The sequence below is a fragment of the Alligator mississippiensis genome, chromosome 2 (assembly GCF_030867095.1).
Source record: "Alligator mississippiensis isolate rAllMis1 chromosome 2, rAllMis1, whole genome shotgun sequence".
Lineage (NCBI taxonomy): Eukaryota > Metazoa > Chordata > Crocodylia > Alligatoridae > Alligator > Alligator mississippiensis.
Genome location: NC_081825.1, coordinates 299,983,899 through 300,008,659, shown reverse-complemented (window position 1 = coordinate 300,008,659; position 24,761 = coordinate 299,983,899). Strand labels below are relative to the sequence as shown.

Genomic DNA, 24,761 nt, shown 5'->3' with positions numbered 1-24,761 from the left:
TCCCTACCCCAGGGCAGCGCCAGCCCTGGACTCGCTGCACTCCAGCCACCCGCCAGCTGCAGCCGAGTCCAGGGGAGCCGGGCCAGGCCAAGCTGGGGGGCAGGCACTTTGTAGGGAGTTCTGGAGAGCAGCGTGGAGCCACGCTGCCTTCGCCTGCAGCTCTGATCTCCTCTCCACCTGCACTCTCTGGGGATCCGAGGCTCTTGGCAAGCTTCCCCCTTCTATTTTTATTGGTTTCAACTGAGCTGCCCCTTTCGGAGGCTTGGAGAACTCCGATAATTAAAAACAAAAATGCTGCGTCCGTCCCTCCCTCCCTCCTTCCCCACCCCTGTGCTCAGCTGGGGATGCCTGCGAGCTCGTCTCCCTCTCAAGCGCACACATCCACCCCCCTTGCTACTGAAAGCCAAGGTGACCCAAAGGGGAAAAAAAAGTGTGCTGGAGCCCAAGGGACAGAAGCCCCCGGGAATCTGCAGCCGCCTGCACCAGGGCACGGCAGCCTGGCACACAGCCCCTCTGCGGGGAGAGGGCAGGTAGGTATTAGCATAACGCCTGCTTAACAGCTGCAAACATACTTTGGTCAGCACTGGCATCTCGGAGACGGGGGTCTTCAAAAGGCTCATGCCACCTTTGAAGCCCCCCGCCAAAAAAAACCAACAACCAGCCATCCTCCAGCAATTCCCTCCCCACCTCCAAAAAAAATGTTAATAGCTTTGAACCCAGGGAGCTGGGGAAGGTGGGAAGCCTGCAGGGGGAAGCGCAGCCCCTCAGGTGAAAGCTTTGCTCCTTTTCAAATGCATTTTTGCGAGCACTTAAAACACAGGTTAGCAAGGCAAGGGTTTGCCCCGGCGGCCCCAGGGGAGGCCTGCCCAGAGCAGGCAGCTCCCAGCTCCGTCTCCAAACCAAAGCTCCCCAGCACCCAGGGCCCCGACAACAGGCACATCAGCACCAGCATCAACATCAGCAGCAGAAAAACCAGTTAAAAAGGAAGGGGAGGCGGGGGGAGAAGAACTGAATAAATAAAAGTCAAGAAATGAAAGGCTCCGCTCCCGGCTCTGCAGGGCAGGCAGCCCTGAAAGGTTAGACACCAAGTGCGTTTACCTTTAAAATAATGACTCATTTTATTTTTTTTTCATTTAATATGTAGTTATAAATATATTTTGTCAAAATATATGATCATTATTGTCAAAACATTTGCACATAAAAGTCATAAATAAGGTCAAGGTGAACGTTTAGTTTAGAGTCTGGCTGGAACGAGCAGTTCTGGGGTCCGGGGAGGAGGGCAGGGAAGGAAGGGAGAGGGGGGTGGGGGAGGGAAGGCGAGGGGGTCAGCGGCACCCGCACCCCTCCACCACCATCTCCTGGTAGTTTTTCAGGACCACTTTGTCATACTCATCTAGGTAGAGCATGGAGATGGCGCTGAGCTCGGTGGGCACGCAGCACGCCTTGGGGATGCTGGCGTTGACGGAGTTGACCAGGGTCTGCACGATGGCGTGGTTGGTGGAGTTCAGGTGGTCGGCCAGAGGGAAGGGGCAGTCCCCGTGGCAGTAAAAGGCCTGGTACCCAGGCGGGGCCACGATCCAGTCGTTCCAGCCCACGTCGCTGAAATCCACATAGAGCGCGTGGCGCCGGCAGTTCTTTTTGTTCTTGCGGGGCCGCTGGTGCTTGGGGCTGCGTTTGGCTCTCCGCACCAGCGCGTGGCCCTTGCCATCGTGGCTGAAAGTCACCAGCAGGGGCCGCAGCTGAGCCCAGTCCCCGTCCCCTTGAGGTAAAGATCGGCTAATCCTGACGTGTTTGCCCTGATGCGCGGGCGTCTGGCCGAGGTGGACCACCTCCACCGCCAGGCCGTGATTGGGCTGCTTGTCCTTGGTCCACCGGATGACGGCGGGGCTCACGTCGAAGCTCTCCCACCGCGTCTCGTTGTGATGCACCAGCCGCGTGTCCAGTAGTCTCGTGATCATTTGCCCCCGCTCCTCGGAAAGGGGCTTCATGACTTCGTAAACGTTGATGCGGTGGAAGCCCCTCTCCCAGCCGGGGCTCTGCTCCCAGACCTGCTCCCGGTACAGCCTCAGCTCCGCCGAAGAGACCACTTCGTTGTCGGGCACGCTGCTGAGGTTGAAGACGAAGCGAAGGCGGGGGGCGGCGCTGGGCCCGGAGAGGTTCTCCAAATGCTCTGGGGGGGGCAGGGGGAAAGCAAGGGGGGCAAAAGAGCAAAGCACGTAAACCTCTGGGTATCTAGATCAATCCCCCAAGTCAAAAATACAAGTCACCCGGCCACTCGGGCTCTGAGCCTTGCTGGCTGAGAGCTACGGTTTACCCCCCACGCCCAGAAAACTGCACTGCCAAAGACCCAGGGTGGCACTATCCCCCCCGTCCTGCCTGGACACACACAGACACAAGACACACATGCACAACTCGCTCCAAAACCCTAGTTAACAGCACTGGACCCTGCTGCTTAGCTTTTCAAGCAGCTCAGTTTTAAAGTTTTTTGAAAACTGCTCTCCAACCCCCCCTCTTAAGGATCTCTCTCAAAGGCTGTGCCATCACAGCAGGGAGGAGAGAGAAAACCCCACAGAGCGCTGCCTTGTTGAACCCATTACTGGGGGGTGGGGGGAAAGAAAGTAAGTTTGAAGTCCGTAATGATGCTGGCGGATTAATAACGCAGATTTACTTTGGAAAAGAAACATCCGCTAGGAAACATTTGGATCGGATTACAAGGCCCCATTGAACCAACCTTACAAACGCGCAGCTGTAAGGATTACATTCAAGTCCTGATTTTTTTTATTTTTTTTTAAAGGGCAAAAAACACAGGCAGGGACCGGCTTCCCTAGCTGCAAACCCACAGTCTGGGGAGGGCTGGGATCAGGCAAGTACCAGCTGGATAGCCAGGGGGGACATGGGTTTGGGAGCCAGGAGGGCTCCCCGCAAGCCCTGGAGGAGCCCGCTTGAGGTGCTGGGTCCTGGGTGAGGAGCCGGGAAAGCCCGGAGGACTCCCTGCAAGCCCCGGGACAGCCTGTTTGAGGCATTGGGTCCCGGGTTAGAAGCCCATTTGAAGTGCTGGGTCCTGGGTTAGGAGCTGGGACAGCCTGGGGGGCTCCCTGCAAGCCCCGGGAGAGCCCATTTGAGGTGCTGTGTTAGGAGCTGAGACAGCCTGGGGGGACTCCTCACAAGAGCCCGCTGGAGGCACTAGGTTAGGAGCTGGGACAGCCCAGGGGGTTCCCTGCAAGCCCCGCTGGAGGCGCTGGGACCTGGGTTAGGAGCCAGGACACCCCGGGGGCTCCCCAAAGCTGCGGAGGAGCCGGCTGGAGGCGGGCGAGCAGGCGGCGAGTCCCGGGGGGCACTGACCTTCGTGGTGGAAGCTCCTCACGGTGTTGGCGCGGCTGGCCGACCTCTCGGGGTAGCGCAGGCGGGCGCCCCGGTGCGGGTCCCGGTCCCGGTCCCGGTCCTCGTCCTCGTCCTCGCCCGCCTGCAGGCGGTAGAGGTCCAGCATGTAGGCGGGCACGACGGCGGCGGGGCCGGGCTGGGGCCGCCTTCGCAGCCCGAACATCTGCAGCAGCGTGGCCTCGAAGCCCCGCAAGAGCGCATGGCTGGCCGCCCCCCGCGGCCCCGGCGCGGCTCCGGACGCGGGCTGCCTGCGGCCCGGCTCGGGGGTCAGGCTGGCATGGCTGGCGCCCCCGAGCAGCGCTTGGCAAAACAGCAGGACCATCAGCGCGCGGTTACCAGCGGTCATGGTGCCTCTGCGGCCGGCGGCGGGGAGAGAAGAGGCGCGGGTTAGACGCGGCCCCGACGCCCGCGGGGGCAGGGGCAGGGGCGGCGGGGGGCAGGGGCCCGGGGCTACTCACGGCCAGGGAGCAAGGCATGGGGAAACAGTCCATGATTCTCGACGGCCAGGGCGGAGCGGGCGGCTGGGAAGGCGCGGGGCCGGCGCCGGGGCCGCGACGGGGCGGGCGGGCGAGCGGCCGGGACTCGGGACTGCGGCTCCCCCGCGGACAGCCTCTGTTTTTCTTCCAGCCCCGCAGTCACGTGAAGCCCGGCGCCGTCCATCAGCGCCCGGCCCGGCCCCGTCCCCGCCCCGGCCCGCCCCGCCCCGGGGCTTCTCCGCGGCCGCCCCGTCGCGCCCGCCCGCCCGCCCGCGACCCCGGCACGCTGCCCCGGCGGGGCGCTGCGCTGCGCTGCGCTGCGCTGCGCTGTGCTGTGCGCGGGGGTGTGTGTGTGCGCGCGTGTGTGTGCGCGCTTTTGGGGGGGTTTCAAACACAGTCCTCGACTTGCGACGTTTCAAGTTGCAGCTCTCCGCGCTCCAGCCACTTTCTGACCTCCGCTGCGGCTTGACAGCGCCCGCCGCCCGCCCGCCCGCCCGCCTCCCCGCAGGACGGCTGTCCCAGCGCCCTCGGACCAGCCTGCCGGAGAAACCTGCGGCCGGCACTCCCGACAAGACTCCAGCCCTTCGGAAAGTCCAGCCAAGTCAGCTCCAAGAAGTCCTTCCAAATCCATACGACTGCTGTTTGCAGTAGACATACATGACTGTAGCGATACGCCTCGTCTGTAAGGGACTGAGTACAAAAGAGTATTTTGGGTGAAAACGGTATCGGGGCCTTGGTTCAGGAACCAATCCTCCATTTGTAACATTGTTTCTTATGAGAAAATCGGTTCCGAGCGACAACGTTTCGATTTAAGACGGGGGGGTTTCGGGAAGCCGTTGTGTCGGAAGTCCGAGGACTGCCTGTAGGCGCGTGCGTTTGCCTTCCCGATGTCGAGTCGTTAATGGCATGTGATGAAAAAAACCTCCTGGCGTAGCTTCAGAGTTGGCAACCCTGCCCCCCGCCAAGCCGCTTTCCTCTGCCCGCTCCGCTCTGCTACGACAGAAAGAAATGGCAGAGCTTATAGGGGGCAGAGGAGCGGGGCATGGGCTTGGGCAGAGGCAAACCCTCTGCAAGGACCAGGAACTATAGCAGGGGCATGGGGAGGGGTGGGTGGCCGGGGGCGGACTGTGCAACGGGACTGCAGGGACTGTCGGTGTGTGTTTTGGTCTGCCAGGTGAACCAGAGGGGTCCCTTGACAGGTTGTTAGAGGTACAATTAGAAATAAATATATAGAGAAATAAATATTTTTGCAAAAAGAAAAAGTTTCAAGTGTGCTTTGGTCTGGCAAGTGCACCAGATGGGTCACTTGATGGGTTGTGACAGGTACAGTTATATATATATATATTAGGAATAAAGATATGCAGAATTAAATACTTTTGCAAAAAAAATAAATAAAGTGTCAAGTGTGTTTTGGTCTGGCGAGTGCACCAGAGGGATCGCTGGATGGGTGGTTAGAGGTACAGGTATATTTTGCAAAAAAAAAAAGTTTTGCTGTGCTCCTTGGCCACGTTGGAGGGGTCGTGGGCGCTGCTTGGCCGCACTCATCATGCGTCTGTGCCTTCACTGTTTTCTCTTTAGTCGTCCCCCAAAATCTAGTGATGGAGCCCAGTGGCGCTTTAAGAGTCCACAGGCATGTGGACAGGCCGGGGAAGCAGCCCTCCAGAGCTAGGGCCATGGGGATGTGGGTATCTATGTTTCCCCATGACCGTAACTGCTAACTTGGCATGCCTGGGCAGAGGGCCGGCTAGGGGTCCATACGCCAGACTTCAATCCTGAGCCAACCTTTTCCAAAGACTGGGGGTGCCTGGGTCTGAAGAGCTGCGCTCCAGCTCGTCCCAGACACAGCCAGACACACACTGCACACTCGCATCGCACCTTCCCCGGCGTTCGAGGCTGTTCGCGTGTGAGCTTTTGGTTGGGACCCATCTATAATTAACCCGCAGCTTCGGTTGCTGGAGGTGACGGAGGAGCAGGGGAGGGAGAGTGCAGCTCCCGAAGCGGAGAGCTGGCAGATGCTCGCACACCTCCGCGGAGAGGCACATCCAGGTAGCCGTGACGGAAACTCTACCTACGGCGTTCTCTAAGGCACTGCTGCTCTGCGTCCCCTCAGGAATATCACCTCACGCGCCATCAAAACTTCTTAGACCTTAAATGCTGGAGGCTGAGAGAGAGGAATAGAGGGGAAGAAAAAAAACCCTGCTCATACCCAATTCTCTCATCCTTCCAGCATCCACTCTCTGCCCTTGCGTGACAAGAGCCAGGGCGAGATGGACCCAACCCACCCAAATTTGCCTGACCCAGGAAATGGCAGTTCTGACATTGTTTCTCACACAGGATGAAAAAAAGTCTGCCAACTGCAAGACCCAGAAACATGGCCAAAGAAGTGATCCTGGGTGATTTCCTCTCCAGACACCTTGGTCTTGCTACTCTAGGTCAGCTGAGAGCTAACCCCGGTGCGGCTGTACTGCTCTCTTGTATTGCACATGCATAGGTATCACACATTCATTCCCATCTCTGGAGTCAGAGGGACTTTCTGCTGTGTTATGGTTCGGGTCTTTCATGGCTAGGTGTTATAAATTAACCATAAAAACAGGATCAAAAATGCCCACTGCCAACCAACACATCTGGGAAAAAAAAACCCCCAAACTTGTGCAGGCATGGTGCCCCAATCACTTCTGGCATCTGAGATGAAGCTCTGGGTAAAATCCGTTCGGTTTTTTGCATTCAGCTTTCTTTTGTTTCTACGCAGCCCGTGCCTTATAAATGCCTGTGAATGTTACTGGAAAGGCATATGCAGATAAAGGCAGTGCTGACATTGAGTTATTCTTAAACCAGCATAAGTTTAAGAGAAACATCTGTTAGCAAGGTATTTGGTCTATGAATTAATCAACACGGGGAAAAATACTGCTATAACCATTTCAACTATACCATGCTGGACACTGCTTTTTTTTGGGGGGGGGGGGGGGGTTTAACAACAGAAAACAATTTCCAAGGGGCCACTGTGCACCTTCCTCGAGTGAAATAACATTTTCGTTGACGGTTTTCCAGTCTATAAACAACGTTTATGTAAGTGTCCGGCTTTTAACACAGTCCTCCAGATCGGGAAAAGCAACCGACCCACAACAGCTATGGCACGAGGGAGCCGAGCTCCGATGTTCCACCCCCTGTGCCTGGAAACCTCGCTCACATTGGTGACGAACACCCCATTTCCACGTTTCGTCGGAGCGTTTCTCCCCTAGCAATTTCATCCCCTTCCAGAGCACCTTGCATCCCCCGCTAGCGAGCTGCCCTCTCTTAACCACCTTGCAAAGGGTTACACCGATCTTATGCAACGCTGTGTAAGAGGAAGGCCGCTCTGGGATAGCAATCCAGCCGAGGCCGGTGTGGCACAGGCCCTTGTGAGCAGTCCTGGTGTGCTGGAGCCGCTTATTAGTTATTAAAGAGCATGAGTCACGGGGAAAGCTTTGCTGCTTAACCCAGTACTTGATTCCTTAAGATGTAAATACATAAACCCCAAACCACAAAAAGAATAACCCTGGATGGAGACAGTGTACCTTTTACTGAGGGGGTTGGAATATTTTCCTGCCAAAATAGCGCTTCCTCGAGCCCAAGGAGGCAAACGCATCCTGATGTCACTCCCTCTGATGTCAGCGTGGAGTTGCACCTGGGATGAATTTGGCCCATGCAAACGTGATGCATATCCAGACCAAAGCAGCGAGTGCCAGTGCAGAGGGCTGTCAACAGGCCAGTGCAGACGGCTTATTTTGGCCCCTGGATTCAGCCCATTTAAATAGGCTCAGATGAGGTGACTGGCCACATACCTGCCTGCAAGCTGCAATAGAGCTGGCCTGGCCTTTTTGTGCACGGCCTTTTCCCCTCGGCCCACGCTGAGCTGCCTTCCAAGGACCGCCCGCACCTGGACACACCGCGGGGCCGGACTGACAGCTTTTCCCGGAGATCGACCCGGGAGACTGTTGGGGTTTCACTCTGCGAAGGAGGCTGATCAGATGACAGGTTCGTCCATACAAATACACCTGCCAACCCTGCTAAAAAACATTTCCTATCAATATCTGAGGAGTCTCGAGGCTGATCGCTGAGCAAATTGCAGTGCAGTGCTGCATGCTACCAGTATGTGTTGACTTTTTCTGCAGAGGCAACCGAGTGACCCCCCACTTTGCTTTTCTTTTTTTTCCAATCTGGAAAAGGATCTGCACAGAAGCCCCTGGGCCCTCCCTGGTGATTGTGCATACAGTAGTAATGTCTGATCCCAGCCTGCTTGGTGCAGGGGCTGGACCCGATGATCTTCCGAGGTCCCTCCCGGCCTTACAGCCTACAAACCTATGGGAAACGTTTGTGTGCTTCCTAGGCGTAACTTGCCCGATGCAGCATTGCTGGAGCTGCAGATGCTCCGAACCTCTGGAAATCAGGCCAGCTCGGTTTGTAAGATCGCCCGTCTCCCCAGTGGCAGCCTTTCAGGACCTGCCTCTGGACTCGGGCGGAGGGAGACCTTCCCAAACCAGTTCTCGTCTCCCTTGTTATTTTTAGAGCAGCTGCACCTTTGGGGCTCTGAAGTTTGCAAACAATCGGCCTTGTGCAAAACTCGTCTCACCAGATTTGTGCCTGAGCAGAAACCGACTTAAAAAAAAAACGAAGTCGTATGTCACGGATGTTTTAATGGCATGAATTAGAGGCGCAGAGGCCTCCAATGGATGAGGACCTATTCCCTCCCTCCTTTTCCTTTCAACTGGATAAGCTTGTCAATTAAAACAAAGGGAGTTGAAAGACCCACTCCCAGGACCTGGATACTTTTCTTCCAAGGCAGCTCATAATTAGAGACCTAAACCTAATAGCAAAAGCACATGCTTGAAAGGCAAAAGGAACATCCTGAAAACCTCCGGAGGTATGCAGGATGCCTCTGAACTCGCAGAAGCCGGCCTGTCCCGTGAGCATGCAGCACAACGCACTTTCAGGAAACTTGCACTTGGCCTGAGCTATCTAAAGGTGACTGATTCTGCCCTTACCACGTTTCTACAATAAAGTCTCTCGTTCTGGGCTTAATTCTCTCCTGATTGACACTGTTGCAAATAACAGCAGAATTAGGCACCTGGTTGCTGTGTCCTTCGAAACAACTGTCTATAGACAGGATGTATGTAAAAAACACTGCCATAGGATGGCACGCTGTAAAGACACAGAGGTAAAATTTGGGGGAGCCAGAAACATTAAAGGCATAGGATCACAGGAATAGGATCGTCAAAGGTGTACGATCACAGAAGTAGGATCGTCCAAGGAGTAGGATCACAGGAGTAGGATCGTTAAAGGAGTAGGATCGCAGGAGTAGGATCGTTAAAGGAGTAGGATTGCAGGAGTAGGATCGTTAAAGGAGTAGGATTGCAGGAGTAGGATCGTCCAAGGAGTAGGATCACAGGAGTAGGATCGTCCAAGGAGTAGGATTGCAGGAGTAGGATCGTCCAAGGAGTAGGATCACAGGAGTAGGATCGTCCAAGGAGTAGGATCACAGGAGTAGGCTGGCTTTCTTTCAATTCTTTGCTGGTACGATTTCAACTGTAGCTATTGCTGCATGCCTGAATTGTAAAACCACTGTTCTAGGTTGGATGATTCTGCTTAGCTGGTCTGACTTAGCTTGCTCCCTTTGAGCATCTGAGACATACCTTTGTCTGACTTGTCCAGTTAGATCATAAACTCCTTTAAGATTAAAAATTGTGTCTTGCGATGTGCCCGTACAGAGCCTAGCGCTACGCCTGGCCCTTGGTCAGGCTCTGTTGTACAAGTCATGCAATAAAACTAACATTGTTTTTAAAGGGCGGTTATTCAAATTCCAGTGAACTCTGTAACCAACATCTCTTTACGCCACCGGCTATAAAATCATTTGCGTGTTGCTTGGCTTCCTTTATCAAGCATTAGAAGAAAAATACTCAGGTGTCTTGGGCATTTAAGGAAAACATTGCGTCTAGGAATGTGTATTTGCTTCCATACCAAACGCTCCCATCCTCAATCAAAGCCTCACCTCCGAACACTAGTAAGCAGAATATGGAGAACGCATTCCTCATGTTCTGAAATAGTAGCTGGCACTAATAAAGGATGTCATTCTTCTAGCACACACCACACGCCCATATGGTTATCTGAGATAAGCAGATTCATTTTGGATCCACAGTCACGGCGACTTTTTAAGAAGACCACAAGCTTTGGCAGCTTCTTTAAAATACCACTTTAGGATGCCTCTAGCGCTGATATGTGGCTTTGCCTCTGTTCTGCTGTGAGACCGATGTTTCAAATGCTTTGCTTTTCCTTACTGTCATTGGCAGGGGCAGGCAATTATTTTGGGTGGAGGGCCGCTTACTGAGTTTTGGCAAGCCATCGAGGGCTGCATGATAGGCAGCCAGGGGCAGATAAATATTAATTTTCTAAATTTTTTAGGGCCCCCATGAGCCGGATAGAATGGCCTGATGGGCCACATCTGGCCCCCGAGCTGCATTTTGCCCATCCCTGGTCTATGGACTGATGCCAAATTTACCACTTCATATAACCACGTGGCAGCACCAACCTATCTGTCTTTGTCCTTTAATGGTGTCTTAAGATCTCTTAACACTGGGAGCTTTAATCATTTCAAACGCTGGGGGAAGATGTAAATAAATAAGCAGCGTTTTCAGCTTCTGCAGAGTGAGTCTGGTGTGATAAGAGATACCACCTCTACCAGGAGTCCTGATGCATATCTCCTTGCATCGTTTAAATGAACTTGCTTTGACAACATCCACACCGCTTTCATTTGCTTCCCTGAACAGACATGATGTTTGCACCAGTGTAACTGGTAATCCAGGCAATGCAGATCCCTATACCAGGAAAGATTCACCCAATCCAGTGGGCAATTATTTCTGTCTGTAACATAGGATTATAGGAATGTAGGGCTGGAAAGGCCCTCCCAAGGGCATCTAGTCTAACCCCCTGCTCCAGGCAGGATCATCCCTGACTAAGCCAACTCAGCCAAGCATGTGTCCAACCTGCTCTTGAAGATTTCCAGGGATGTGGATCCCACAACTTCTCTAGGCAGCCTGGTCCAACGTTTGACCACCCTGTGGGCGAGTCTACATGTGCATTACGGTGCTTTTTCTAATGCGCATTAAGTTTAGTACCTCCAGCTACTAAAGAAATGTGCATTAGGCTGCCTTAACGCACGGTAATGAATGCACACGGTTTTTAAGTGATGCTTAATGCACAGTCGCCTAGTTTACTGCGCATTTGCGTAATTGCATGTTTTCTTACACAGCATTTTAATGCGCAGTAAGCTAGGCAACTGTGCATTAAAGCACTCATGTAGAAACCCCCTGGAGTCAGAAAGTTCCTCCTCATCTCCAACCTAAACTTCCTCTACTGCAGCCTGCAGCCATTGCTCCTTGTCCTGTCCTCTACAGCCACAGAGAAAAGCCCATCTCCACCCTCTCTATAATCACCCTGGGCACAATTTACCAATTTGTAACCTAAAAAAGTTGGCAGCATAAGTCCACTCCATCCATTGATAGCTGGGAATCTGGACTTGATCTTTTCTTCTTCCTAGAATCTGATTATTTATTTTCTCCTCTTAGCTGCTGTTCCCGTGTATAGCATTTGGCAGCAGTCTTCTGGAGCCATCCTTCAGATATACTCTGGATTAAAAAGTGCTCCAGATGATGTGCTAAAAATGAGGGGAGCCTCAAGGAGAAGGCTAGCCTCATGGTTATGGGTTGGGACTGCACGTCAGGTGGATCCACACGCAGCTCCATTCCTGAATGACCTTAGTGGAGCCACCAGGGACCTGCAAAAGTGTTTAAGCATATGCCTAGCTCTAAAAAGAAAAGAAAACCCCAGAGGAACACAGGAATAGGACCAAGATTAAGAGCAAGTCAAGCTCTCCAGATGTGGAGAGGAAGGCCTCCATTTTGGACTGGACAGGAACAGTGAAGAACTCGTTAAAACTTCTTGTTGGTGTCGGTAACTCTCTCAAACATTAACAGGTAGACTCAGTTCCTGGGAGCTGCCAAGTCTCTAAGCTAGTCAGTGTAACATTTCCAAACCCTATTAGCAGAGCCCTTGATTCCTACAGCTCACCAAGCAGTGCATTACGGCAAATGCCTGCTATATAGTTCTCGCTCTGCATCCTATTACACCAAGAGTTACCAAAAACTTTGCTGTTCTCCAGGTGCCCAGTAGCACTGGTTCTTTGCTGCAGAGACTAGGCCGTGCTTCAACACCATGCAAAGCAAGCAGACTGGCCTCTGGCAGTGGTGTGCTGCCTTGGGCAGGCCAGCAAAGGGGAATAGCGCATGGGACATTTTTGAAACGACAGAAGCGACCTCTCGCATGTGAGAAAGTTGGTTCACGTGCTTGGAAACCAGTTAATGCATCACACCTGGAGGTGGATCCGCAGAAATAGCCAGCAGAGCTTTAGCCTATCCACCAACCAGAGGGTTTATGCCTCAATTTATGGGTCCAGATAAAGGGATTACATACTCTCTAAGGCAGATGGTGTGACTCTCCCTGCTGAACAGATGCAAGTGGCCCAGCGTGGTATACAGGCAGGTCAGGTGTGCATGCCATAGGCCTGGCTACAAATAGTGCCATCTGCTATACCTGCTTGTTGTAAACTGCCCTGCCTGGGGCTGCCTACAGAGACGGCTGGAAAACTGGGGGAAGGGGATGCAGAGAGGAGGGTAGGAAGAAAAGACTTGGGGGAAGGAGAGGGACATAAAGAGGAGTGTGGAAAGGAAAGCCAAACAAAGGGAAGAAGAGAGACTGATAAAGAAAAGACAGGGACTAGATATGACCTTGATCTGGCCATTATTTTCCCCCAAGGAGCCCTCCTGGAGCCAGTGGGGCTGTTCACAGACACAGCGTTAGGATGCACCAGGTCTGAACCTAAGGGGAAAGCCGGAAGCTGGGAGAGGAGGAGAGAGACTTGAGATGGGAAGGGAGTGCCAAGTGAGAGACTGAGGGGAAAGCTCATCCTTGTGCGGAGGCCAGGCACAAGCGAAGTCCACGACGGCAGGCGTGTGCATAGGCAACATCCCCCGCAGGCCCTCCCCAGGGATAAGGCGATCAGAGACGGTGCAGGATTGCACGGGCACCAAGACAGCACAGTGGAGCTGCTCTGCCGGTCACAGCTCCCTCCTTTCAGAGGCCCTTGGCAGCCGCAAGCAGCTGGCAGCCGGACCCCCTCCTCCTCGTGGAGGTCGTGCCTAATGGCTAGAGCGAGCCACAGGATTGAGATATGCACCCAGCTGCTCAGGTTTGACGCTGCCCGGGCAGGCTTGACCACAGAGACGCTGCTTTTGAGCTCAAGTTCACTTCCACGGTATTTCCTGTGTGGGCAGGGGCACTTAGGCAGCTGGCTGGCTCTCAGTGGCCGCTGTGTGTAGCAGGTGCAAGCCCTAGGACCCGGGAGGTGGCCATTCAGGAAACTGGGGAAAGGTGCCAGAAGTCGGGAGCCGGCTCGGGTCTGCATGCGCGCGGTTCTTGCGGACCAAGATGCCTCTTGCATCTCCTTCGAACCCTCCTCTGACCCCCAGACATCCTGCCTGCGTCATACCCCCTGCAATCTCTCTGCCAAGGACATGCCTGCAATGCCCTTTGCATGTTGATAAATGAGGGGCATGAATCCCAGAAGCAAATGCAACCACACAAAAGCCGTGAATCGGGCCAGAAATTAGGGAGGGGTTGCTTATAAATCAGGAATAAAATCTTTTTTGTTTTTGCTTCTGGTTTCTAAACCAAATTCCCAGCTACAGGGTCTCGTTGTGGACTCATGTTGGTGGCTAGCAGGGCAGAGGGGGGAGGGACAGCTGCAACCACCCCCACACTGCTGCTCACCATATCACCTCTGATCCTGGATCTGACTTGGGAGCTATGGGTGAGCTGGACCCTCCTGGCCTAATGCACTGGGGGCACTGGAAGAGTTGAGGGGCCGCTCCGCTCTGATCTGGATCACCACGGAGTTAAATGGGGCTTGGCGCCTAGATCTGGATCTGGATCACTTCTGAGTAGGTTCAGGAAGCAAGGCTGAGAGACCATTAGGAATTTCTTTAGGCCAAAATAGAGGCACTGATGAATTTGGGCACCTAAGTGGATTTGTGGCTATTGGAACAGGGTCTATCTGAATCATCTTTTGTGACTACATTTCACCCAAGTGACAGTCAGGCCCCTGGTTCCCGATTTGGCCTTGCCGGCCCTTGGTAACTTGGTGATGTTCTCGCAAAAGCCTCTGCAAGCTGAACCCAGATCATCCACGGTCCTATTCAGAGTCTCAGCCCTCCTCCTCCTGGTAGAGAGAAACCTGATGGGTAAGCAGAAGCAGAAAGAGGGACATGGATCCACGTGAGCCAAAGCACCTGGAAACTTAACGTGCAACTGGTTCATCCGAAGGCAAAAACTGCCGGGGTGTCCTTGGTGCCTGCTAGCTGGACATCAGAAGTGGGTGCTCATGGACACACTTCGCAATTGCTTCCTATTTAGCCCTTGGGCCCCTGTGAACCTTCAGTATAAACACAAATAGAAATAATTAAAAAAAAAACATGACATCTATCTGCTTCCTTGAATTTTCACTGTTTTCTACACAGGGCAACTCCTACAGGCATGCCTTTTCTTTCTGAAAAGGCTCGTACTTACTTCTGCTTCTTCTCTAAGCACTAAGGGTGATTTTACGCATGCTCCGAGGGTGGGGGGGCACATTAATTGGGGCGGCTCCGAGAGCTGCTCTAATTAATGTGTCACAGTGGCTTGTGTATCAGTGTCCCCACACTTCAAAATGATGGTGGGGGTGCTTTAACTAAAGCTCGTTGAATGAGCTTTGGTTGCAGTGCCCTTGTCTTCATTTTGAAGCATGACACAAGACGCAGAGGCTGGCGGGAGCACACTAATTAGCACGCTCCAGCAGGCTCGATTGACTGAGTCTGCTCCAATGAGCTGTAATTACAGTGTATTGGAGCAGCCTCCTGGCACGTTTACAGGCACCCTAAGGCCCCACAAATCTTATGTACAATTCCTAACCTTGTGCACTGCAACTAGTGCCATCCATGTTACAGTAAAGGCAAGCACTCACATATATGTTTCCATAGTTGAGGTCTAATAATGCCAGGTTATTGCCTCTTAATGCAGCTACATTTGCCATGACCAACTGTTTTGCAAACCTATGACTTGTACTGCCCAGTGGGAGATAGGCCGAAACAACCAAACCAGTCCTGTTCTCAGGAAATGCCAATATGTAGGTTTTCAATCGCCCTGTATGCGATTAATCTGAAACTACTGAACGCATCGTAGTTTCTATGCCGCTCACACTGCTAATGAGTTAGCTCGTCCTTGGAAAGAAAAGTTTCTTTAAAAAAAAAAAAGCCTGGAGCTTATCTGCAATTTAGCGGACCTGATTTGCATGCAGCATTAGCAGAATGGACTCTGCCTTATCAGGCTGGACTCACCTACCTTCCTCCGTTCCTGATAGCCAAAGATTTGTCTGAACTGGGAATGTCTAAGGCCTCAGGCATGATCCTGGGTGTTCTCAAGACTTTAAATGCCCCTGCTTAGAGAGTTAAAGATCTAGATGGCTGCACTAAGAGGATGATAAACTAATCACTCACTCACTGCTGAGGATCCTGGTGTCATTTACTGAAACATGGAATGCATTTAACAATGTAAAGCACTCGGCCCGGTGCAAAAGCCAAAGCTGATGGTTAGATTGTGGAGACCTGCTTTAGAGAAAGTCCTTGGTCTAATTATCTATGATGAAGCAACAAAAGTATTTTTCCTCTCTGCTTCTTCAACTTCACGTTTTCCTTCTCAGCTATTTCATTCCAGTGCTTCTTAGTTTTCCATGAGCAGGCGCTGCTGGTTCAAGACAGAAAACACCCCAAAATGGACAGGATGAAAGACAGAGAAAATCTTTTCTAGGTGACGGGGTAGCAGTGAATCCTGTCCGAGCATCGGAACAAAATTAGACAATAACAAAGCAATAATAGCAAATAATACTTAGCGCTTATCTAACAATTTGCATCTCCGAAGTGGCTTGAAAAGTCCGTGTCGGGAAATGTCTAAGAGGAGAAAGTCTGAAATGACCTTTCAGCGTTCAACAGAAATTCTCTTCTAAAGACAAGCCAGTTAAGTTTTGGATGCCGAGAGAGGCAAGTGTCTCGAGTGATTTTGATTATGATATCTGACAGGCGAATGAAAAGAAAGGACCACTTCTTAAATCTTGTCACATTTTTAGGATTTGGGAAATAAGTGATGCTGGTTCCCAATGTAGACCAAGGCCACATGTGAAATGAATGAAAGATCAACAGAATTGTGTGCTAATTCCTGCTATGTCAGATGGCACAGGGAAATGGCCAAGTGATCACCGTACAGGCTGGTATTTGCTTTATAGAAAATTAGTGTTGGAAGGGACTTCGGGAGGTCCCCTAGTCCTCTTTGACAATCCCTCCCAGTCAACAATGATTGTCTTCCATGCTCCTCTTATCTGTGGGTCAGCTCGTCCAGCCCCGTACTCAAAGTAGGACCATCCTCAACTAGATTGTCCCAGCCAAGGCTTTGTCTAGTCAGGTTTTAAAAACTTCCAAGGATGGAGATCCGACAACCTCTCCGGGTAGCCTGCTCCAGTGCTTTACTGACCTCCTAGTGAGAAAGTTCTTCCTAATATCTAACCTCACCTTCCCCTGCCGCAATGTGAGCCCATTGCTCCTTGTCCTGCCATCTGCCCCCACTGAGAACAGCCCAGCTCCATCCTCTTTGCAATTCCCTGCAGGGAGGTGAAGGCTGCTATTCAATCCCACCTCGGTCTTCTCTTCTGCAGACTAAATAAACCCAGTTCTCTCAGCCTCTCCTCACAAGTCATGTTCCCCAGCCCCTAATCATTGTTATTGCTCTCTGCTGGACTCTCTCCAATCTGTCCACATCCTTTCTGTAGTGGAAGGCCCAAAACTGGACATGGGACTCCAGATGTAGCCTCACTGTCCAAAAAGAGGGGAAGAATCACTTCCCTTGATCTGCTGTCAACTCTTATGCCATTAGCCTTCTTGGCAACAAGGGCACACTGCTGGCTCCTATTCCTTGTCCACAGACACCCCCAGGTCCTTTTCTGCAGAGCTGCTGCCCAGCCGGTCGGCCCCCCAGGCTGCACTGTTGCATGGGATTGCTCCATCCTAAGTGCAGGACTTTGCACTTGTCCTTGCTGAACTTCATGAGATTTCTTTTGCTCCAATCCTCCAATTTGTCAAGGTCCCTCTGAACCCTAGTCCTCCCCTCCAGCGTATCTATTACTCCCCCCAGCTTGGTGTCATCTTCAAACTGGCTGAGGGTGCGCTGCATCCCATCTTCCAGGTCGTTAATGAAGATCTTGAACAGAACTGGCCCTAGACCGAAGCCCTGGGGCACTCCACTTGATACTGGCTGCCAACTAGACATCAAGCAATTGATTGCTACCCTTTGAGCCTGATGATCCAGCGTGTTTTCTATCCACTTTACAGTCCATTCATCCAACCCATTCTTCCTTAGCTCACTTGCAAGAAAGTTGTAGGAGACCGTATCAAACGCCTTGCTAAATCCAGGTATAGCATGTCCACTGCTCCCCCTGCATCCACAGAGCCAGTCATCTCATCATAGAAAGCACTCAGGTTGGTCAGGCATGCTGTTCCTAATCACCTTTTCTCCTCCAAGAGCTCAGAAATGGTTTTATGGTCATGCTTAAAGGAGGCAGCAAGGACAGGGACCATCCTATGCACAGTGCTGTTCATACACATACTGAGAGACAGTCTCTGCCCCCAAATGCTGAATAAATTGAATCTAATTGAAGCAGATGAGAGATCCATGAGAGATCACTGCTATCACTGCCCCTGCCTTTCATAGCCAGGGAACAGAGCAGGTTGAGGGAATGTCGGCACAGCAGCACAAAGGCGTATTTGCCTCCTGTGCGACCCTAACCTAGGCATCAGGGCTCACAGCAAGAGAGGAGAGGCCGTGGCAATGGTCTCTGTCAGGTGCTGGCAATCAGGGTGCAGGAAAATGTTAAGGTGCAATGAACCCAAACGGGTTCAGAAAAGTGCCCGCAGCACAGCAGACATTATTCGCTTCTCCAGAGAGACTATTTTCAGCCTCATACATACATGCATTCATTTGCACAAGTGGCAACGTGCCATTTTTATGCTTCTCAATAGCTAATTACATTTCTTGCCAGCAACACCTGCGTATGATAAGGCACCTTCAGAAGAACACTTTAGGTATGTGATAAGGCACCACAATAGATCAACCCTTGATGGGGCTCTTCTCCAGAGCCACCGAAGCACTCCGTGTTTTTCTACTTGTGTTGTTGGGCTCCGAACCTGTCACAAAACCTCGTGCCGTGCTACTTCATTTATTCACATCCCATCTGTAATAACAGCTTTCACTTCTCTTTTGGCTGGAACACTAATTAAAGGCACAGCACAACACAGCCAGTCAACATGTTTCCCAATAAGCCCAGTCCTATTCATATAGCCCTTAAGGCCAATGGATTCCAATAGGATGCCAACATGTCCCTAAAGCTAGCTTCTTGGAAACAATTTAAAACCCAGCATCCATGTGGGTCCTCAATAAAATGCAGGCTCAAGCTGCTTGATTTCAAATGTGTGATTCCAGTGCGCTCAAAGAAAATCCTACAGTTCCCTGCGTCTGCTTTCTAGCATGGTGTCTATATCTTTCTTTGAGAAAGGAAACCTTCCTTGGTTATTACTGAAGCACACCCCCGAAGCTCACAGTCAGGGCATAATTATTTTGGAAGCTGTGAGCAGAAGAGGGTCTCGCTTCAGCCATATTATTGCACCGGGTTGCCCTGGCTTTGCTCTAAGGTGCTAGAAGCCTCCTCGCAGGACCTGGCTCCTGAGTCTTAGCGAGTCTTTGCACATTGGATCCAGTACTCAAACTTGTGAAATAGCTTCCAGCCTTTTCACAGTCATTCGTACCCAGTGAAGCCTCATTTGCTTCACAGTATTTTCCTTTCTACCAGTCCTTTGCTGCAGAATTGTAGGAGACTTCGCCATGATTTCTGAACGATCACCGAGAGGGTCTCAAATTCTGCGAACATGATTAAACAAATCTACTTTGAGTGACTTGGCAACGGGTCCTTTGGGAAGGGTCTTTCCATAGCAGTCCCAAAGCCAGGCTTTCATCAACCTGAGAGCTGCAGGCATGTTATACTGATAGCTTCACATGTGCATGGGGATTCCCAGAGAGAATTGTTCTTCCACATCATGAATGCCAGGATACATCAGACATCTCACCTTCTCAATAGCCTACTGCTTCACCCTGCTATTGGCTCCTCGTTGTGCAAAGCAGATACTTTTATCATGGCTGCTGTTGCATTTCAGCTTTCGTTCTTGATTATCTTCGGTGCATTAGATTTTCCCTCGTCTTTCTCCTTCTCTCCTCCTTTTCTCCCGCGCTGCCGAAGAAGGTCTCTGCCAGGCAACAACCAAAGCAAAGGGAGAGAGCCGAGTGCCAGGAATTAATACAGAGCTAATGACCGATGACCACCTGACGACCGTGGTGCTGGTGTTTCACAGGAGAATCGCGGATGCACGGACAACATAGGGCACCTCGTACTTGCACTGGACATTACTAGCTAGCTTACTTAGAAACGTGTTCGTAAGTATTTGAAATTCTGTATTACATTAATACTGATTGCAATTATCATTATACTTGGCTAGGAAGGGAAGATGCGGGCAACTCTTAAAGAGGCCTTAGCGTGAGAAGCTGGAAATGGTCACTGTGCTGTGTTGTTCAGAGGCACAAATAATTAATGGTCACCACTGGAAAAGGTCACTGTGGGCGCGTCTAGGCGTTCATTAATGCCCTTTCAGTTAATGCACATTAAATCTAGTGCCTCCATTATGAGGTACTAGAAAAATGTGCGTTAGCTTATAATAATGTGCATTAGGTAAAGAGCATGGGGTTTTTTGCGAGGCTTTGATGCATATTAAAATAGGCTAATGCACATTAAAGTGCATGTGTAGACACACCTTGTGTTGTGTCAATAGTGGCCTTAGGGGAGGGCAAACCCAGCAGCCACCTGGGGCCCCACACTTTAGAAAAATAAAAATGAATTACACTGAATATTTGTATTATCAATATTGTATTAAGTTACTCTCATTGCAGTGTCATGGATAGGGCAAGGTGAAATTGCAATAAAAAAAAAGTCCCACTTGCTTATAGGTCATCAAATTTAAGCCTCTAAAGGGCCCCAAATGACTCTGTGGCCCAGGACCCCAACAGCCCTAAGGCCACCACTGGCTGTGTTGTGTTGTGTTATGTTGTGCAGTTCTTACTGCACATGGATGATTTGCAGGTCTTGATGTAAAGGATACTTATTTCCATAACAGCATCCAGGACTTCAGAGAAGTGACTCTGGACTCTTGGATTAGCAGCTTATTATTGCACATCCTCCAGAGAAATGCATGAAGAGCTCAGATGAATGGAGCTCATCGCTTCAGCCACACGTCACCGCTGTGCTTGTTCCACAACACGAATCTCACACGACCAAATACTTCTCTTGCCAAAATGCTGCAAGGATCCGACAGCACATACCAAAGGCAAGCCATCCCACAAAGGTGCTCCCATTCAAGCTGATGGACAAACCCCACAAGGGCTCTCAAAGGCTTGGTGTGCAACCTGCTGGCTCCACAGATAGCAGTCGTCTGAGATGCACCCAGTATAGGCTCACATGCACACGTCAGCCATGTGACACTGTGGGGTCAAAGGAAACTCTTAGTGCAAGTTAGCTGAAGCGCCAAGCAAGTCATTGAGCATAGAAGCAGTCCTGCCTTTCTCTCAGCATGGGCTTGTCCCAGTTGCCACAGACAATCCTGGAGAAATGTTTCACGTGTGCAAACAGGGAAGGGTTTCCTCTGTGCAGCTTCTCAGCAAGGTGATGGTTCTGGGGCAATGATGTGTTCTCCAAGACCAATAGCCAAATGCCTTGCATCTACCAGGAGAAAAACAGCCATCTGGCAGACCAATGAAGCCAAGATCTCATGGTCTCTCATGAACAGTCCTCCAAAACAAGGGTGGGTCATGAGTCATGCCTCCATGGCCTTCATGGGTCATGCAGATGTTAGAGCACTCTGCAAAAAAAAAGCAGATTGTGAAATGTCAAAAATCTTTCTTGAGAACGGAAAGCCAAGCTCATTTGATTTCAGCCATACTTTACATGAGCTGGAAACACATTTTTTTTATGCCTTTTCTCCCTTTTCACTCCTGTAGAAGATCACAGGAGAGAGAAAACTGGAAAAGGCCAAAATAATTTTGATAGTACTGGCCTGGACCGGGTAGCAATGGTTTCAGACATGTTTTAACTTTCAACATGCATCTGCTAACCACTCCCGATCACCCCAGACTCAGCAAGATGGTTGAGTTTATCACTCAATCTGGGCATTTTTTTACTTCACTGCATCCCTACAATCATCCTGATAAAAAATGATGTGCAAAATGATTTTGGGAAGCAAAGAATCAACCCCCCAAATGTTACAGTTTAAAGTGGGTGAGATGAATGCTTTGGGCAGGCAACAACAACATACCCTCTGCCACGGCTCCGGCCCACCGTATATTGCAACATTTGGTGCAGTTTAAACTCGCAGGCTTTTCATTATCCTCAATCAAGGTTAATTTATTGGCCATACTGAGATACCACTCACTGACAGCAAATGAGTGGTTGTTCTTGTAATGGACCCAAGTGCCTGCTGCGTCCCCACATCAGCATCGCTGCACGTACGAGGAGGGAGCACAACAGCCAGGTCTCATTCACCTGCAACCCTACGAGTATCGCATATGCCATCACCTGCCCACAAGGCCCATCTGCGGACTGCAGCAGATGGTCGGGCGATCTCTATGGGTAAGAATGAATGAGCCCCGATTTGACATCAGGTGCAAAAAGAGAGAAAAGCCCGTGGCAGAATACTCCCCCCTCCCTGGACATCCAGAGCTGACCTCAGGATTGCTGTTCTCAGGCAGAAAAAAAAATGGTAAAACCAGTTTGAATGGGGAAATGCGGAAGAAGAAATCAACCACAGACTGGACTGTGTTCTGTGTAGTTTAACAGGGATTATGGATTTTTATCCCATTACCTGGATTAGTTTTTGTGACCCCTTTGTTCCTATGGGTTCTTTACTATATACCTCTCGCAGCATTCCCCCTCCATCTCCCCCCTGCTTGCCTACCGGTTGTGGTCTAATCGCTCACTCCACTTCATGCTCTGCTTTATGCTGTCCTTTCACTGCATCTGATGACGGGAACTTGGGTTCACAAAAGCTTGTGCTCCATACAGGTACCTTATTTCATTAGTCTGTCAAAGTGAATATCTACCGTACCTTCCTCCATGAAATAGTCACCGTCGATCTACAGCATCGCTCCAGCGCTGCCACAAGTCCTGAACTTCCTGAATGACATATAACCGAACATCCACATTCCTATCCCTTCATGGGCTTTGAACTTAATACTTGCAGAGATAATGAAACATCCCCTTGAGCCAATGGGAGAAATGGTCTTTATGCCATTTGCAACAGCTTGCTGGGTGTAGTTACATCGGCAAGAAAAGTAGATGAACTATCAACAGAACCATGTCTTCCAGTTTTCCTTACGGACAGAGAGTATTGTTATGTCCTCACCCTAAATTTTTCCCAACACACCTTAACATAAAACAGTCAGGAAACGTATGTGGTTTTTAAACTTGAATAAGGAAAATTTGAGGGGCAGGGGGTTAAAAGCGCATTTGCTCAGTGTGGTTGTCTAAACCGAGTCGCTCAATGTTTAAATGAAATATATTTGTCCTAGGAGGTATCCCCGAACCTTAGCCAGGATAACAAGAAATGGCGTGCTCCGACAGGCAAACTCGGTTTATCTTCTTGAATTAAAGGGCTTCTCAAGCACGTTGTCCTTTCTCATAGGGCATTCATGGGCCTGGTCACATGAATAAGTGTTCAAGATTCAGGTCCATCATTTCTTCCCATCTCTCTCCTCCCATTCCCCCAAAGAACCGTATATAAAAAGTTCCTCTCCACTCAGTTTGGTCCTTGCCACTGAATTGCTTTACAGTGTTCAGAAATAAAAGGAAAATCAACCTCTCTCTATGACTTGTCATTGCTCCCTGTTTGAATGCAAAGATCATTGAGAATGATATCACCCCTAGGTCTTGATAATGTGGGGTTTTTTTTAAGCAAATAATTTATTCACTGAGAGACAGAAACGCCATTTCAGGGCAGCCAAAACTATTCACTTACTTTGTTAAATAGTTCATTTGTTAGCTTGCTCCAGCCAAAAACATAAAGGGCGAGGTGGCCGCATGTGAGAAAATCCAAAACGGGTTTTAAAAGTTTATGTTTTTCATTTTGAAACAACGTACCAAAACCAAATTGCTCTAAACTGACATTAGGAAATAACAAAGTCATACCTCAACCCCCCCAAAAAACCTAAATAAAATGTTTTGTTTAAGATCAAAACATTTTGTTCACTCGGAGATTATTCTTTTTCCCAGTAAGGCTTTCCCGCTCCTGGCCAATGCATTTTGATTTGAATTTTTCAATTTGGGCACAGAACCAATTCACCAAATTTTCAACACAGTTCTTATCCCGCCAGCTCCATCCGGGGAGCAGGGTTTGTCTCCCTCTGTCGGCATCACTTTATGTTTTAATTCCCCGGCCGACTGGGCGATATGTCACTTGATAGCAGGTGTTCAGAAGCCAGAGGATAGTCCTGCTAGATGCTGTCCCCAAATCGTTCTTCGATAGGTCAAATGCTGGAGCGAAGCCGGTTTGCAGCTGGCCAGTGCTAGGTATAGGACAGTCCACACAGTGAGAAAATAGTGCTTGCTCCATCAGACCTTCGAACTTGCAAAGGAGCTGGTAGAAATCCCCTGATTTACACCAGCTGAAGATCTGGCTTAGTGTCTTTGGAGGCGCTGGGGCAATGGCTCATTGGGTCTGACTCCACTCACCCCAGCCCAGCTCATTTCAACGGCTTCAAGGAAGGACTGTCCACATGGGCAAAGGTTTGTGGGACCACGCCAAGTGCTCTCTTGTTGCTGAATTTTCCTTGTGGAAAGTAATAAAGTTACAGTCAGACGCTGAAATACACAGTTGTTGGGGATCTGGAAAGGTTTGTCTTGGGCATAGGAAACAGGCTTTTACGTACAATTATCTTCTCCCTTGTTACATATTTTTGAGCCGGGCTTCGAAATACCATCAAAATCACACATCAGAGTATAATACAGGCTGCATTTACTTTTAGATTTCATGAACACACATCCAGGAAGAGCGCAGAAGAACTGCAGACTTCCTCAGCCACGACGAAGGGGGTTGGTACCCGAAAGCTTGCAAAAGAGTTGGTCCTATTCTTTTAGTTGGTTTAATAAAAGATATCGGATTCACCCAAAGCACCACGCACACACACGAGCACACACGCACACCCCCCCCAACAGCTATCAGAGGATGTGCACACCTTGTCTACACACACACATGCACACCCCCCCAACAGCTATCAAAGGATGTGCACACTTTGTCTACACACACACATGCACACACACCCCCCCAACAGCTATCAGAGGTTGTGCACACCTTGTCTACACACACACACCCCCCAACAGCTATCAGAGGATGTGCACACCCTGTCTACACACACACACACACACCAACAGCTATCAGAGGATGTGCACACCTTGTCTACACACACACACCCCCCAACAGCTATCAGAGGATGTGCACACCCTGTCTACACACACACCCCAACAGCTATCAGAGGATGTACACAACTTGTCTACACACACACACACACACACACACACCAACAGCTATCAGAGGATGTGCACACCCTGTCTATACACACACACACCCCCCCCAACAGCTATCAGAG

The 24,761-nt window shown here is 50.5% G+C and overlaps 2 protein-coding genes across 3 annotated transcripts in view; both read right to left on the bottom strand.

The window, feature by feature from the left end:
* Positions 1-1,093: 1,093 nt before the first annotated feature.
* BMP4 (bone morphogenetic protein 4) lies at positions 1,094-4,105 on the bottom strand. 2 transcript variants are annotated; one of them, XM_019495764.2, is made up of 3 exons: positions 3,840-4,104; positions 3,343-3,734; positions 1,094-2,170 (listed from the first exon to the last, which is right to left on the bottom strand). In XM_019495764.2, exons 2-3 carry the CDS (start codon positions 3,725-3,727, stop codon positions 1,326-1,328), a joined length of 1,230 nt encoding a protein of 409 aa, XP_019351309.1. In that variant the 5' UTR covers positions 3,728-3,734; positions 3,840-4,104; the 3' UTR covers positions 1,094-1,325. The 2 variants fall into 2 exon arrangements, with proteins under 2 accessions (XP_019351309.1, XP_006278491.1); XM_006278429.3 differs by having other exon boundaries at positions 3,343-4,105.
* Positions 4,106-6,897: 2,792 nt separating this feature from the next.
* LOC109285218 (uncharacterized) overlaps positions 6,898-24,761 on the bottom strand; it is a 65,759-nt gene continuing 47,895 nt past the window's right edge. The window contains exon 5 of the mRNA XM_059723404.1: positions 6,898-23,944. Within this exon, the coding sequence (XP_059579387.1) occupies positions 12,430-13,386 (957 nt within the window). The 5' untranslated portion in view covers positions 13,387-23,944 and the 3' untranslated portion in view covers positions 6,898-12,429. The remainder of the gene's footprint in view (positions 23,945-24,761) is intronic.